Source organism: Danio rerio, chromosome 6, assembly GCF_049306965.1.
Source record: "Danio rerio strain Tuebingen ecotype United States chromosome 6, GRCz12tu, whole genome shotgun sequence".
NCBI lineage: Eukaryota > Metazoa > Chordata > Actinopteri > Cypriniformes > Danionidae > Danio > Danio rerio.
Genome location: NC_133181.1, coordinates 48,482,193 through 48,498,541, shown reverse-complemented (window position 1 = coordinate 48,498,541; position 16,349 = coordinate 48,482,193). Strand labels below are relative to the sequence as shown.

At 33.7% G+C, this 16,349-nt stretch overlaps 1 protein-coding gene across 1 annotated transcript in view; it reads left to right on the top strand.

Moving 5' to 3' along the window:
• Positions 1 to 16,349, top strand: part of ca16b (carbonic anhydrase XVI b) — a 211,098-nt gene that overhangs the window by 191,603 nt on the left and 3,146 nt on the right. The window contains exons 20-28 of the mRNA XM_021477262.3: positions 554 to 714; positions 1,743 to 1,878; positions 4,724 to 4,870; positions 4,992 to 5,085; positions 7,389 to 7,465; positions 7,647 to 7,775; positions 9,967 to 10,113; positions 12,452 to 12,594; positions 15,672 to 15,807. Coding sequence (XP_021332937.1) covers positions 554 to 714; positions 1,743 to 1,878; positions 4,724 to 4,870; positions 4,992 to 5,085; positions 7,389 to 7,465; positions 7,647 to 7,775; positions 9,967 to 10,113; positions 12,452 to 12,594; positions 15,672 to 15,807 — 1,170 coding nt within the window. The remainder of the gene's footprint in view (positions 1 to 553; positions 715 to 1,742; positions 1,879 to 4,723; positions 4,871 to 4,991; positions 5,086 to 7,388; positions 7,466 to 7,646; positions 7,776 to 9,966; positions 10,114 to 12,451; positions 12,595 to 15,671; positions 15,808 to 16,349) is intronic.

Genomic DNA, 16,349 nt, shown 5'->3' with positions numbered 1-16,349 from the left:
TAGATTTTAGCCCCAACCCCAATCAGACACACCTGGGCTAGCTAATCAAGCTCTTACTAGGCTTTCTAGAAACATCCTTGCAAGTGTGTTGAGGCAAGTTGGAGCTAAAATTTACAGGACACCAGCCCTCAGGTCTGAGTGTGAGAACCCCTGCACTACATACTCTCTCGCAAGGGATTCCAAACCTGAGTTTCTTTGTTCTGTTGAAGACATAAGAAGATATTTTGAAGAATGCTGGAAACCTGTAACCATTGACTTCCATTGTAGGAAAAATAAATAGAAGTCAATGGTTACAGGTTTCAGCATTCTTTAAAATATCTTCTTTTGTGTTCAACAGAAGAAAGAAACTCATAAAGGTTTGAAACAAGCATGAGTAAATTATGACCAAAATGTTATGTATGGGTGAACTGTCCCTTTAAAAACCCAACAATTTGAAACTGTGCTTAGAAGTGCTAAAATATTACTAAATGTTGACTAATTTACCAAAATGTAACAGTAGTATTTTGTCCTGTTGTCATTGTAGTATCTGAGGCTGTATTTTTGTGGGTTTCAGGGTCAGAAGGGAAGGCAGAACGAGCGTCTGGTGCTTCAATATCATTACACACAGTGGCCAGACATGGGAGTTCCTGAATACACTTTACCAGTCCTCAAATTCATCAGTCGCTCTACAGTGACGCACGCATCCAGCACAGGTCCCGTTCTGGTGCACTGCAGGTACAGCCTAAGGATTGGGAAACACAAACCCAGGCCCACTGGCATGTCTGTTTTAAAGCCCTGATATTAGTTATTTGTACATGTAAGTGAAATATGTAATAAGAGGTTTGGATTATGTTTGTTGTTGAAAACTGAACATTACAGTATCACCAACTCTAATCTCTAATTTTAAGATTTTTTTAACAAACTGAGATTTAGGACCAACAAAAATTACAAAGACTCTATTTATGTTACTGGTTGGTTGGTTGATTGATTGATTGATTGATTTTGTTTTTTGGACAAAATATGACAACAAAACTGACAAAAAAAAAAAAAACATTGAATTAATAAAATGATGCAAATAAAAACAGGTCTCTTCATACAAGCATACTGATTTTCCTGTACCCTTTGAACGTTTTAAAATTATTTATTCAGTATGTAGTTATTTAAAAATGATGATTTATATTTAAATAGATTTATTTATTTAATCATTAGTATTACTGTCATTCAGAATGTATTTAATTATTTTAATAAAAAATAATTTGTTATTTATTTAATTGTATTTACATTTATTTTATTTGTTAATTTAGAAATATCATCATAATTGTATTTTTTAAAATTTTTATGTATTTATTTGTTCAAATGTATTTAATCTTTTTTTTATCAGCAATGTAATTTTATGCATTCATTTTGTTAAATATTTAGAAAATATCTGCATAATATTATTATTTTATTAAGTATTTAGTTATTCTTTATTTAGATTTTTGTCCATAGAAATTTATTTATTTAAACTGATTTGATTTGATATATTTTTTTCAATGTATCAGCATTGTTTTATTTATTCAATATGTATTTAAAAATTTAATTATGGTTTCCAGTTGCTCCATCACTCTCAGTGAAATAAGCAGTTTGTTTGTTTGTGTGTGTGCGTGTGTGTGTGTGTGTGTGTGTGTGTGTGTGTGTGTGTGTGTGTGTGTGTGTGTGTGTGTGTGTGTGTGTGTGTGTGTGTGTGTGTGTGTGTGTGTGTGTGTGTGTGTGTGTGTTTACAGTGCTGGAGTGGGCAGAACAGGCACATATATAGTGATCGACAGCATGTTGAAGCAGATAAAGGACAGAGGCAGCGTCAATGTCCTGGGATTCCTGAAACACATCCGAGAGCAGAGAAACTACCTGGTCCAGACTGAGGTTAATTTCATTCCAAAACACACACACACACATTACATTTGATCAGGGGGGAATTATACTGCCCCGTTAATTCCATTCAGCAGATATTCTATAGAAACTCTATCTGGGTCTGTTTTAATTTGTGACATGTATTTTAGAAGAATTATGTTAAATAAGTCTAAAACCTATTCTTTTTCTATGATTAGTAACTATTGTGGTTTTGGTTAATAGTTTGAATTTTTTTATTATTATTATATATTCTGTTTTATCTCAATTTAAGTTGTCAATGTAGTTGTAAACAAAGACTGTAAAATACACAAGATGTGTCACTCGTATAGTTTTGAATGGGGAAAAGTGTAACGGTCAACATGGCGAATGAAGCCCCGCCTTGTAGGACAGGAGCCAATCAGCTATCTCTAGAATTCTACGGGGGAGGGGCTCGGACCAGCCGTATGTTTCTGCAGATTTTGTGTGATTAGAATGTTTAGAAATGAAACTAAAGACAAAGTTATTGTTTAATTTTATTGGTCATTTACAGTAGTGAAAAGAGTACTGAAAACACATACTTAAGTAAAAGTACCATTACTTGCCTAAAAATAAAGTGCAACTAGAGTAAAATATCTGTTGTAAATATTACTCAAAGTATGAGTAAAAAGTAGCCCTTTCAAAAGTACTCAAGAGTAGTAAGTATTATGCTGTAAAAAGCTGATGTGTGTGTGTGTGTGTGTGTGTGTGTGTGTGTGTGTGTGTAAACGTAACATTCTGTAGTGCATTTAGTTATTGCCCAGCAGGTAAATGTAATTAGATAGTAGATTGCCCAGCAGATACACATTAGATTTAGGTTGTGATGTCAGGTGACCAAAATTCAATATCTAGCCAGCATCTAAGGACAACATTATTTTGATGTCCAATAATAAAAATTTTTGGTTGATTATAGGTTGTTAGAAAGTGACTAAAATCCAAAGTTTAGTCAACATCTTAAACCAACGTCATATTGACATCAAATACTGATATTTATTCTTCAGGTACAGCAATTAAATCCAACGTTTGATTGACGTCATAGTAGTAACGTCCACACAAGGTCAAGCTGTAATGTCATTAGACGTTGATATTTGGTTGATTTCAGGTTGGACATTGACGTTGGCCTGACGTTGGTTTTTGATGTCAACCTGATTTTCATTTCCAAACAAAATGCATAGTCCCAACGACATTGGGTACAGCGTCAGTCTGGCGTCAAGTTGACGTCTTGTGCCTGCTGGGTGTTTAAGGCCATTTCGCTCATCATAAAGTAAACCTCCGTCATCTTCTCATTAGTGACATGTTACATCTTTATGGACACTTTTAATGCTTCCAGACAGTTTGCTGCAATTATAAATCGCCCGTGTCTTGAGGTAGTTCATTCTGATGCGATTAACCTTCTATGTGCTATTTGATAGGACGGCAATCACAGGACTGATTTTTCTAACCCGCACAGACAATAAAAAATAAAGTAGTGACTGCATGTTGGAGGAAAGTAGTGGAGTAAAAGTACCGATGCTGCACTAAAAATGTACTCAAGGGAAAGTAAAATTACACACTTTAAAAACTACTTAGTAAATTACAATTCAGTAATAAAACTCAATACAGTAGTTTGAGTATTTGTATTTTGTTACTTTACACCACTGGTTATTCTTAATATGAAATGTAATCGTAGGCTTGGCAAGCAGTTTTGGAGAATTTGATGTTTTCCTATTCAGACAGAATGCCCAAGCAAACAATCAATTAGCTTTAATGATATATTTAGCTTTTATGGCAAATTTATCATTTGTATATGAGCAATTACATGCAAATGTCAACCTTGCCATGAAAAAAAAAAGAGTTTTCACCAAAATATCGAAACATTCTCAGCATTTTTGTGTGTAAGCAAGTATTTTACAGTGCTTTAAAAATACTCAAAAATGTCTCTGGTAATGTTTTCAAACTGTTATATTTGATTTACCAAAATTACACAAGTGCTAATTTCACATCCGTCACATCCATAACAGAGCTTTTTCCATCATAAATGCAAAAAAAAAAAAAAAAAGTCCAATAAAATAAAACCAATCGTTTTTGTTCTATAGTGAGCCGACTCTTATTCTTTTGATTAGCATTATTTCTTTTGGGTTGTGCAGTTTACTTCACAGAATTTCTACAAAGTATGTTGTATATTGTAAACATGCATACTTTTTTGGTCACATCCATAATCCATGTTTATTTTCCTCATTTAAAATATAAAACATGTTAACAGATTGATATTTTTCTGATCCCTTAACTCTGTGGTCAGTTGTTTTGGAAAATATGAACAGATGTTTCAATATAATGTTATTATATACTTTCACTGGTGACGAGGTGGTGCAGTAGGTAGTACTGTCGCTTCAAAGCAAGAAGGTCGCTGGTTTGAGCCTCGGCTGGGTCAGTTGGTGTTTCTGTGTGGAGTTTGCATGTGTCACATCCATAACTCTGGAATAGATCTCATATAGTATGTATTAGTATATATTAATAAGGTAATTTGTTTTAATCTAAGTAATTAATATTAATAGAATTAATTGATGTCTTTTCATTTTCTGTATTAAATTGTTTGCAAGTTGCAGTCCTTTTTTGCCAAAAACAAGGTAAAATCAGCAGTGGCATACATTCTGCAGTGTATTACGAGATTAACACTGAACATTTTGACAAACCCCCATTAATAAGCTGTATATAGAAAACAAGCATCCTACAGTATCCACGTAATTTTCCTACACCACTCATAATCAGTTAATTATTCACAAGCACAATGTATGAAGCGTCACATCCCTGAAGCAGCGTGCTTTGTCTCAATGGCAGTGTGTGCTGTTCATGTGACCTACAGGAGCAGTTTATCTTCATCCATGACGCACTAATGGAAGCAGTGCTCAGTAAAGACACCGAGGTTTCAGCCTGGCAGCTCCACACGTACACGAACAGCCTCCTGACGCCGAGCCCCACAGGACACACACGCATGGACAAACACTTTAAGGTCTGACGACTGTTTTTTTTTTTCTTCCCTTGCGTGTTGTTGCTGTATGGAGATGTTGAGTTTGTTTATTTGGCGTCTGACCTGCTCCCCCTTGTGGACACTCGTTTTATTGCTCCTCCAGTTGTTGACGCAGTGCAATGCTCATCTCGCCGAGTGTTTGAGTGGCCAGAAAGAGTGTAATAAAGAGAAGAACCGCACATCCGCCGTCTTGCCAAGTGAGTTGTGGAAATAAAAGACATTTATCAAAATCAACAGTGCCATGTGAGCTTGATGTGCTCTGTGTGTGTACAGTAGTAGACTACAGTAGTGGAGTAGCACCAATTTCTTTTGCTATAGTTTACAGTGTTATAAAAAAAAATACAGTGGCGTAGTGGCATATAATTTATTATTAATAAATAATTTATAATATAATAAATAAATTATAGAAATTTTATATAATGATAATATTTTATTATAAATTAATAAATATATAGTTCATAATGTTATTATTATCATTATTTATTCATTTTCTTGTTAGCTTAGTCCCTTTATTTATGAACCACCAACTTTTCCAGCAAGTTTTTACGCAGCGGATGCCCTTTCCAGCCGCAACCCATCTCTTGGAAACATCCACACATTCACACACACACTCATACACTATGGACAATTTAGCGTACCCAATTCACCTGTACTGCATGTCTTTGGACTGTGGGGGAAACCGGAGCACCCAGAGGAAACCCACGCGTAGGCAGGGAGAACATGCAAACTCCACACAGAAACGCCAACTGAGCCAAGGTTCGAACCAGCGACCTTCTTGCTGTGAGGCGACAGCACTACCTACTGTGCCACTGCCTCGCCCCGTTATTATTATTATACAATTATGATTTCAAATCAACTTTTTTCCACTCTATAAATATAGTTTTTATTTAAAAATTAATATTCATTACTGAGAGTTCAAACACTGAAGATTAATTTTATTTTATTATTTTAGTTTAAGTTTAGCATTATTTTTAATAGTGCTAATTTTTACAAAAGCGGATCACAGTGCATAATCATTTATTTTACTTTGGAAATGAAAAAAAAAATCTGATGTGTTTTATAACTATAAAAAAATGTAAATATATATATTTTTTAAATACTAATAAAATAAACCACACAACTAATACAGATGAAAGTTCCTGACTGTATTTATGTGTTTTCAGCATGGCGGACAACATAAATAGACGCTTTTTATTATTATTGTTTTTAAATATGCAAGTATTATCCCTTTTTTATAGAAGTGTTATGATATTTGTTAATGTTTTTAATTTTGAAGCTTTTTATTATTGTTTTTTTTTTTTTTTAATATGCAAGGATTGCTTTCTTATGGAATTTATTGATTTCCATTTGGAAGTGAAAAAGAAAATTGAACTACTTTTATAAATATTTAAAAATCAAATATAATTTAAAAATATGTATAATAATAATACATATTATACAACGCTAATACAAGTTGCTAACTGGATTTGTGATTTCAGCATGGCGGACATCATAAATAGAAGCTTTTTATTTTTTTGTTTTTAAATATGCAAGTATAATCACTCTCTTATAGAAGTGTTATGATATTTATTAAAATTTTTAACTTTAAATCAACTTTTCACTTATATTGTAGTTTAAGTATTAACATTATTTTTAATAGTTCTAGTTTTTGCAAATACGGATCACAATGCGTACTCATTTATTTATATTTGAAAATGAAAATAAATATCAGATATTTTCTTTATAAATATCAATAATTTTTTTTTTTTTTATTTTCAAATACTAATAAAATAAACCACACAACTAATACAAGTTGCCGACTGGATTTATGTTATTTTAACATGGCGGACATCATAAATAGAAGCTTTTTATTATTAATTGTATTATTTTTTTTAAATATGTAAATATCGCTTTCTAATGGAATTGTTATGTTTATCAATATTTTTCATTTAGAATACACTTTTTATATTTTAGTTTACTTTTTAGCATTATTTTAATAGTGCTAGTTTTTGCAAATACAGATGGCAATGTTGATTTTTATTTACATTTGGAAATAAAAATAAAAAAGTCTGATGAGAAAAAATGTTAAAAAACAAATGTATTTTTAAATAACAATAAAATAAACCACACGACTAAGTTCCTTACTATATTTATACAATTTAAACATGGCGGCCATCATAAATAGAAACTTTTTGTTATTATTATTATTATTATTATTAGTAGTAGTAGTAGTAGTAGTAGTATTTTAAATATGCAAGTATAATCACTTTCTTATTGAGTTGTTATGATATTTAATAATGTTTTTTATTCAGTTGTCACATCAAACATGGCAGACATCATACATTGAAGCGTTTCATTATTATTTATAGTGTTATATTTAAAATATGCAAGTACTGCATTAAGGCTTTCTTATGCAGTAGAACTAAAAGAATAGGCTGATTAAGAAAGTTTGACAGCAAAATGTTTTTATGAATGTTATAATGTGTTTATGTGTAAAAGTTTACTGTGTCTTGTCCCACAGCTGAACGGGCTCGTGTGGCGCTCTCTCCTCTTCCAGGCCTGAAGGGAACAGACTACATCAATGCCTCTTACATCATGGTAAAACAGCAGCGCTTCACTCGCTCCAAACTTTACACATTGATTTCGATCATCATATTCAATAATGCATGAGGCATGAATTATTAGTGCATCTTGTGTTTCAGCTCTTCATCTGCTTGTTCAACATTTGCTGTGATTTTTCTTTGAGAATCAAAAAAATCGATGTTTTATCGGCTCACAGGGTTATTACAGGAGCAACGAGTTCATCATCACCCAGCATCCTTTGCCTCACACCACCACCGACTTCTGGAGGATGATTTGGGATCATAATGCGCAGGTTATCGTGATGCTGCCGGATAACCTCGGCCTTGTGAGTACAGCGGGTTTTGAAGAGCTACTTCTGATTTAAAGTGGATTCACATGGTGTTATGGAAATGATGTTCTTTATATACATGTTCAGCAGGTCCTGGTAATGCTCTCGAAATATTTTAAACCAGCGGGTTTTCACAGCACTGAGGGCTAGTTTAATTATAACCTTCTGTCTAGAGTTAATCATTTAAAGCGCTGTATTTAAAGCACACACTTAGTATCTGTTGTTCAACAGCATATGAATAAGTGAAATGGAATAAGATACGGTTCAACATTAATGAGTTAGTTGGAAATGTTACCCTCAAATAGCTTTATGATATTCTATATGATTTATTGTGATAATGTGTTACACTATATTATTATTATTATTATTATTATTATTATTATTATTATTATTATTATTATTATTATTATTATTATTATTATCATCATCATCATCATCATCATCATATTATTATTATTATTATTATTATTATTATTATCATCATATTATTATTATTGTTGTTGTTATTATTGTTGTTGTTATTATTATTATTGCTGTTATTATTATTATTATTGTCATCATCATATTATTATTATTATTTTTATTATTATTATTATTATCATATCATTATTATTATTGTTATTATTATTATTATTATTATTATTATTGTTGTTTTTATTATTATTATTATTATGGCTGTTATTATTATTATTATTTTTATTATTAATATTATTATTGTTGTTATTATTATTATTATTATTATTATTATTATTATTGCTGTTGTTATTATTATTATGTTATGATATACTGTATATGATGCTACAATTCCACACAATTCCTTTATCGTTTCAATGTAAATCGATTAAGTTAACTTAATGTTTTTTACAATTTTAAGTTGATTTAATGTAAAATAATTATAGGTGGGCATAGATTAATCTTTTTAATCTAGATTCATCTCGGAATTAATCTAGATTAAAATGGCTCATTTGAATTTTGCGGAAGGCAATCGGAATATGTGTGCTACCCAAATAAAAAGTATTTGAGAACGGGTTTCTCAACCCTGGTGGCACATAAGACCATGCGCTCATCTCCTGTTTCTAAAATGCATCACAAACTGCTTGAGAAACTGTTCTACTATGATAGTTGGTGATGAAAATAAATTATGTTCAAGAAGTTATACTTGTGTTTACTAACTGTTTATTCAGTTAAACATGATCTTTGAACTGTAGGCCTACATAGGACTGCGCGCGCACACACACACACACATCGCGAAATGTAGGGGAAACCGGAGCACCCTGAAAAAAACTCATATGAACGCAGTGAGAACATGCAAACTCCACATAAAAACGCCAACTGACCCAGCCGAGGCTCGAACCAGCGACTTTCTTGCTGTGAGGCAACAGCACTACCTACTGCGCCACTGTGTCGCCCGATATATGACATTACAATATGATGAATGATATGATTTGATTCAATACATTATGATGATACATGACAAAATTATACAATTCAGTGTGTTAGGAATAGGCCCACACGAAATCTGCACATGGAGAAATCTACAGATTTCCGCAGATTTTTAGCCAATTATTGAGTCTATTTATGTACTTTTTTAAATGTGTGTAATGTCATTGACTAAGAAAATGTTCATTTCAGTCATTTACAATCAGAGGAGATTCTAGGATTGTCATTTAAGGAGGGCTCAGATTTAAAGTGAGGATGGGGGGTACAGTAGGTGGTGGGTTAAAAGCTTTTAGGGGACTGAGTAGAAATATGGGGGGCTACAGCTATACATACAGTTTGTAAAGTATTATTCTCTCTTTTTTCTTTTAGTAGATATGAGAGACTTGCTTTGTTTACCAAATAAGTGGATCTAAATGGATTTGCATTTTAAATATTAAATACAAGTTTAAAAAGGTATTAATTTTTATTTTATATATTAAGTTTTTAGTTATAATACTCCCAAAATAATTTGCAATAAATAAATAAAGCAATTTTTCTCAAAATTCTGTGCAGAAATAGCTAAAAATGTCCGCAGACTCTGTTTTGCCACACATGACACATGATATCATATGTTGATATCTAAGATGATGTATGCAAGGGATAAGGTATATCCTGGCTGTTGTTATAGCAGAATAACTCCCTATATGCTTAGCAACAGCCTGATCCAATGTGATACCTTTCGATTAACAGTGTGCTGTTGTGTTTGCAGACTGAGGATGAGTTTGTGTACTGGCCCAGCAGAGAGGAGCCCATGAACTGCATAGCCTTCACTGTCACCCTCATTAACACCGACAGACTTTGCTTGTCCAATGAGGAACAGCTCATCATCCACGACTTCATCCTGGAAGCCACGCAGGTATTTCAGACAGCGTACAAACCGCACACTTAAAGTACAGATGAAATCAAAACAAACCATTTGATTTTGTTAGCTCACATTGCAAGTTTTGTGGTGAACAATTCATCTGTGCATGTCATTTAAAAAATGCTTGCTCTTATAACCTTTAATTAAAATCTAAAAAAATGCACCTGTTTGTTTTGAGTTCAATTCTCAGATTATATCTGTCTGAGGTATTGGGCGTGGCTAACATATTTAACCACGCCCCTCTAACTGTCAGTTTTGACAACAAACAGAAATGGAGAGGAGGAGGAATCTGTTCTCTCCAAACCCTTTTCCACATCTTTCTGAATAAAATGCCTATTTAACTACATCCAATCAGCTTGCAGTAGAAAAAAACAAGCCACACCCACTGTTTTCTCATTTAATAATCAGTTTTTCTAGGTTGGAACTGCATCACATTATGAAAAAATAATGGAATGGTCGCAGCTTCTGGTTTATGTGGACTTTAACATAGCATAGCATGACCTAATATATGCAGTGACAAAACAAAAGTAAAAAGCTGTAGTGTTTCTTATTTAAACATTAGCAATATAACTAATACAATGCTTTCATTTAGCAAGCATGCATCAATTTATCAAAGGTGGTAATAATGAAGACATTTTTAATGTCACAAATGGGTTCTATTACAAAAAAAAGTTGTTATTTTGAACTGTATTTTATCAGAATCATGAAAAAATGTCAGTCTCTACAATACTGTTTCCATCATTGAAATGGTTCAATCAAAATCCTGCAGCTATTGAAACATCATTGTCACTGGGTCAGTTTTCAGGAAATGCATGAAATGATTAAGGCCCGATCCCAATTCTATTTTTGTACCCCTTCCCCTTAGCTCTTGAAACAGAGTGGGAAGGGCTTCAAAATTGACCTCTAAGAAATGGGACAGCACTACACGTCATTGTATGTCATTGTGATCTCTTACTTCATACGAGATTGACAATCGCGACTGGTGTAGTTATTCCAGTTACCTTTTTTTTTGGTATTTATCTTCAGGAAATCACTGAAGGCAACAATATAATGTAATCATAATGATATAACATTAACATTATAGCAGACACTGTACTAGACTTTTCTGACAGAGTATTCCTGTGTCATCAAATGTCAGAATGTTGTGGGACGACTATACAGGAGTTATTATGGATTATAGATTGTGAAATGTAAATGGTGATGGTAAATCACGAACACGGTTATGAATATATTAAACACATGCTTTTTGGTTGCAAAAATTTGTAATATTGACAAAAAAATACAAATTTGTGGATCTCCTTACTTCTGGGTGCAGCTATCCTGCCAGTGTGGCTGGTGTATTCCGGAAAATTTTATTACCTCTTGGTTTCAAGTGTGGTCCTGAAAAATCTCTGTTCGAAGGGGTATCTACCCCTTCCCCTTAGCCCTACCCCTTCAAGCTAAAGAGAACTGGAACACCCATACCCCTTCATGGTTATGCGCAAAATGAGGGGTAAGAGGAAGGGCTAAGGGATAGAATTGGGATTGGGCCTAAATAAATTAAACAATTTGATTGAAAAGCTTCTAAATGCATACATTTAAATGCAATATCAAACATATACTGAGCACCAAAGTAACATATTCAAATGACTTCTGAAAGCTCATGTGAAAAATTAATCTTTGCCTTACTTTTTAAAAATGTTAAAATAGAGAGTAATACTCGATAAATGAGTTTTAATAATCGCTCGCTCACTTTCCTTTGGCTTGCAGCCTGATTTATCAGGGTCGCCACAGCTGAATGAACCACCAATTACTTTGGCATATGTTATATGATGTTTTGAGATGCCCTTCCTGCTGCAACCCAGTGCTGGGAAACACCAATACACTCTCCTATTTACACACACACACACTCATACACTATGGTCAGTTCAGTACAGAGCACCCGGAAGAAACCATCATGAACACAAGGAGAACAAGCAAAGTCCACACAGAGAATATGACTTATTTTTCTGTGCATTTTGGGATGTAGCGATTGACTCTGCTCACTATTCGATTCATGATTTTGATGATTTGATTTTAAATAGTAAATGATTTTAAATGAAAATGAAACGATTTCCTTTTATTAGGCTATTTGCACGTTTCTTAGTGAAATTGAAATATAACAAAACTAAGTTTTAAAACCCTATATCAAATAAATGAATATATTCATATAAACAATCTAAAAAAAGTAAGGCTTTACCTTTTGCCTTTCCATTTAAAAGTAGAGGCAATCACTACATTTTAATAAATTAAAAGTAACTATTTTTACAGTTATTCCTGCTAAATTTCATAACTGCTTATCATTGCTGTACAGGACGATTATGTGCTAGAAGTCCGACATTTCCAGTGTCCGAACTGGCCAGATCCCGATGCCTCTATCAGCAGCACATTTGAGCTTATCAACATCATCAAAGAAGAGGCAATGACACGGGACGGTCCCACCATCGTGCACGATGAGTGAGTAATCTGTGTGTGCTTTAACCATGAGTAGAGTTGGCGCCTGCTATTAATCCCATCAAGTGGACGATACTGAATACAGGTGTAAATGGAGACTGAATTGATTTGATTTGATCACTTTCCATCACTTCCAGAGAAAGTCAGAAATATTTCGTTTATGTATATGCTTATGTGACCAAATATCTTTAAACAAACATAAAAGACCACGTTCTCTCTGACTGTCTCATTCCAGTCCTGATTCTGAAGGCAAAGTTATACTGAAGAAATGACTTGTTGCCTTGTTCAAACTACTTATTTAAAATAAAACAGCAAAATTATTGTTTTTTTTAGGAGGGACACTTGTCTGTGTCACTAATCTGTTTTATGTTCCATCCACTTCAATTTGTAAAAACAATTAAGTTAACTTAATCAATTTGTGTTTGGACAAATTAAAGGACTTGTGTGGAACCTAGCATTTTTACAGTGTAGAGCTGTGCAAAATGGGATTGAGATTTTTCTGACTGATACTGTGACTTTGATTTATGTTTTAATTTAATAACTAGCTCAGTATTCTCTACAGTGTGCAGCACAAACTTCAAATAGAACAAATACAACATGCTTTAACTTTATATATAGATATGGTTTACAATAAGATTGCATTGGTTAATGTTAGTTAAGGTGTTTTGAGTTTACATCAGAAAAGCCTGCAATTCTGTTCTTGTAGAGAAATGTAATATTCCACAGTCTGATTTGTTTAGTTTTTTCAAGTATGTAAATTTGTCCATTTCCATTGTCTTTTATTTCCTAACCTGTTAGATCCTTCTTTATATGAGAGTTGCTAAATTCAGAATCACAGCTCTATATCTAGTTTATACAATCTGATTCTTCCATATACTTTGGCCTCTCTTTCTCAGTTTAGGGATCAATGGGAGAAAAAACTTGGACTTGGTTTGGATCAGGAATGGTGGGAAATGGCTGCTGAGAGGGTTAATTCCTCTTCTTCATGTGCCAGACTGAGTCTGATTTAATGTATGGTTCTCCATAGAATTCCTCTAACGAATGTCAAATTAAGTAAGCTATTTCCAGGCGTGGGTGTTTGTTGTGATAGGTGATAGTCTCCTGCTGATCATACCAATGTTTTTTTTTCTTGTCCAAAGTTGGAAAAGTTCTTTATTTGATACTTTTTCTACACTTTTCAGCATTTCTCTTGAACCATTCCCTTTGATTGCAATTTTTTGTGTAACGGCTTTGTTGGATAACCTTCAAATAAGAATGCTAATGTTCTAGGCTTTGTGTCACTGATAGCCCGGGACCGTAATTTTATTACACTGGAAGTCTTCTAAACCTCTTCTCACTGTCTCATGGTTAGAAGATTTGATGTATTTTCTCTATATTGAAAAAAATAAGTTTACATTAAGAGATTCCAAAATTGTTTTTATAAAAACTGGAATGCTCTAATTAATTTTGTCTAGAATACAACACATTTCTTCCCTGATTTATCTTTTTTTTTCAAGAAAGATCTCTGTCCTTTTTATTAATCTGTGCATGTGTTATTTATATTTTATCTATATTTATTTAGTTGCTTTGACAATTCATGTAGGTGCTAATATTGTTGTGTGTGTTTTTTGGGAGGTTTTTTATTCTCTTCGGGGGTGGGATGGGAGACTCAGGGTTTTTGAATGTTCTTATTTACCCTTAGTTATTGTAAAAGAAAAAAAAGGCTAAATTATTGTGTTTTTTTTTTTTTGTAGACTACACAAAAATAACAAAAACAATGCGTGCAATTGTATTGAAACTAATTTAAACCAAAGACTATAGAATACACAAGACATGTCACTCGTATAGTTTTAAATGGGGAAAAGTGTAACAGTCAATATGGCGAATGAAGTCTCGCTTACTAGTACAGAAACTAGATCATCAATCGCTGTAGACTGATGTTTCTCCGGGGTAAAATCTCGGACCAAACGTGCACTCTTATGACATATTGGTGGTCAACAAACGCACAGGAATATCAGCAAATATTTGCTTCACAGACATAAGAAATGTATCCAAATAAAGCTTGAAATTTATAAAAATGACGATTTTGTTTGATTCAGACATTTAGAAACTAAATTTAAGAGAGAGTTGATGTTTAATTTTATTGGTGATTCCAAATATGTAATGTAATCGGAAGCTTGGCAAACGGTTTTGGAGAATTTGACGTTTGCCCATTCAGACAGAATGCCCGAGCATACTGTCTGAGAGGCGTTTCAAAGACGGCCGCAAAGTGAAATGACTTGCCTTAAAGGGAATTTGTTTGAACTCGTACTCTGTCAGAGAAGAAAGAGGTGGGAACCAGTTGGAACCAACAAACTTTAATCATTAAATAAACACAGTATCCATCTAGATCAGGGGTGCCCAAATTCGGTCGTGCATGGCCAGTGTCCTGCAGATTTTAGCTTCAACTTGCCTAAACACACCTGCAAGGATGTTTTTAGAAAGCCTAGTAAGAGCTTGATTAGCTAGCTCAGGTGTATCTGATTGGGGTTGGAACTAAACTTTGCAGGACACCGGACCTCCAGGAGTGACTTTGGGCACCCCTGATCTAGAGCTTTTCCAGGGTACTTCCTAAACCCTTCTGCCACCGGCCACCCTCTGCTCCCTCAACTCTTGGCCATGGCTACACTCATCACAGCTAAACCAAGCTGGCCAATCAGATCTTGCTCTCAATGTCATGTAGTTAAATTTTTATTGAAAGGTGCACATCGGGGTATGGTGAAGGATATGTGTACCGATGCAGATCTGCGTTCACTTTGAAGTATAAAACTTCAGAAGTTACTCAAACCCACAGTGTTTGGCATAGTTTTGTGGCTAACAGAGCAGAAAGTCAGCTCCCTATATCATTTTAGTTTTCCTTGGTTTTCATATGTAAATTATGAGAATTTATGTTCCATTTTTAGGTAAAAAAAAAAAATCTGAAAAAAGCTCACACCTATAGAGTTATCACTTAAATAACTGATTGATGCGTTTCCCCATCTACTTTTGATCAACCAAAATGCATTGTAATACCAGATGTTTACAAAGAGTTCTAAGAGAGTCTAATGGGTCGTGTGTTCCAGGTTTGGCGCAGTCTCTGCCGGGACGTTTTGTGCTCTGACAACACTTTCCCAACAGCTGGAGAACGAGAGCGCTGTGGATGTCTATCAAGTGGCCAAAATGATCAATCTAATGAGGCCTGGTGTCTTCACTGAAATCGTAAGTTAACAGAACTTGACGTCATCACAAACATTAATGAGTGATCGGTTGGGTTTTGGGAGCAGTGTTAATTTCGTCAATGCAAATAAGAATGAGAAATTGTCATTGCTCATGAAATCTGTAACCGTTGACTTCCAAAGTTTTTGTTTTTCCTACTAAAGAAGTCAATAAATACATGTTTTCAGCTTTCTTCAAAAGATTTTCTTTTGCATTAAACAAAAAAAGGTTTGAAACCAATAGTGGGTAAATTTTAATTTTCATGCCTTTAACTGTCTAGTTTGTTTCAAGCCATTTTTGTTGGTGAAGAGGTTAAAGGGCTCATGAACTAAAGCTGCATCCCAAATGGCACACTATGCACTTATGCACTATGCACTTACATACTCAACAGCATAGTATATGCATGTAGTGTCATCCCAATTGGAACAATAATGTTTTTTTACAAAGCGGAAATTTAAACCGTTTCCCTGATGAAGTTTGACAGTTGCCAAATTAGTAAAATAAATGACCGAACTACTAAATAATAGTTGCCATGAGTATAACCG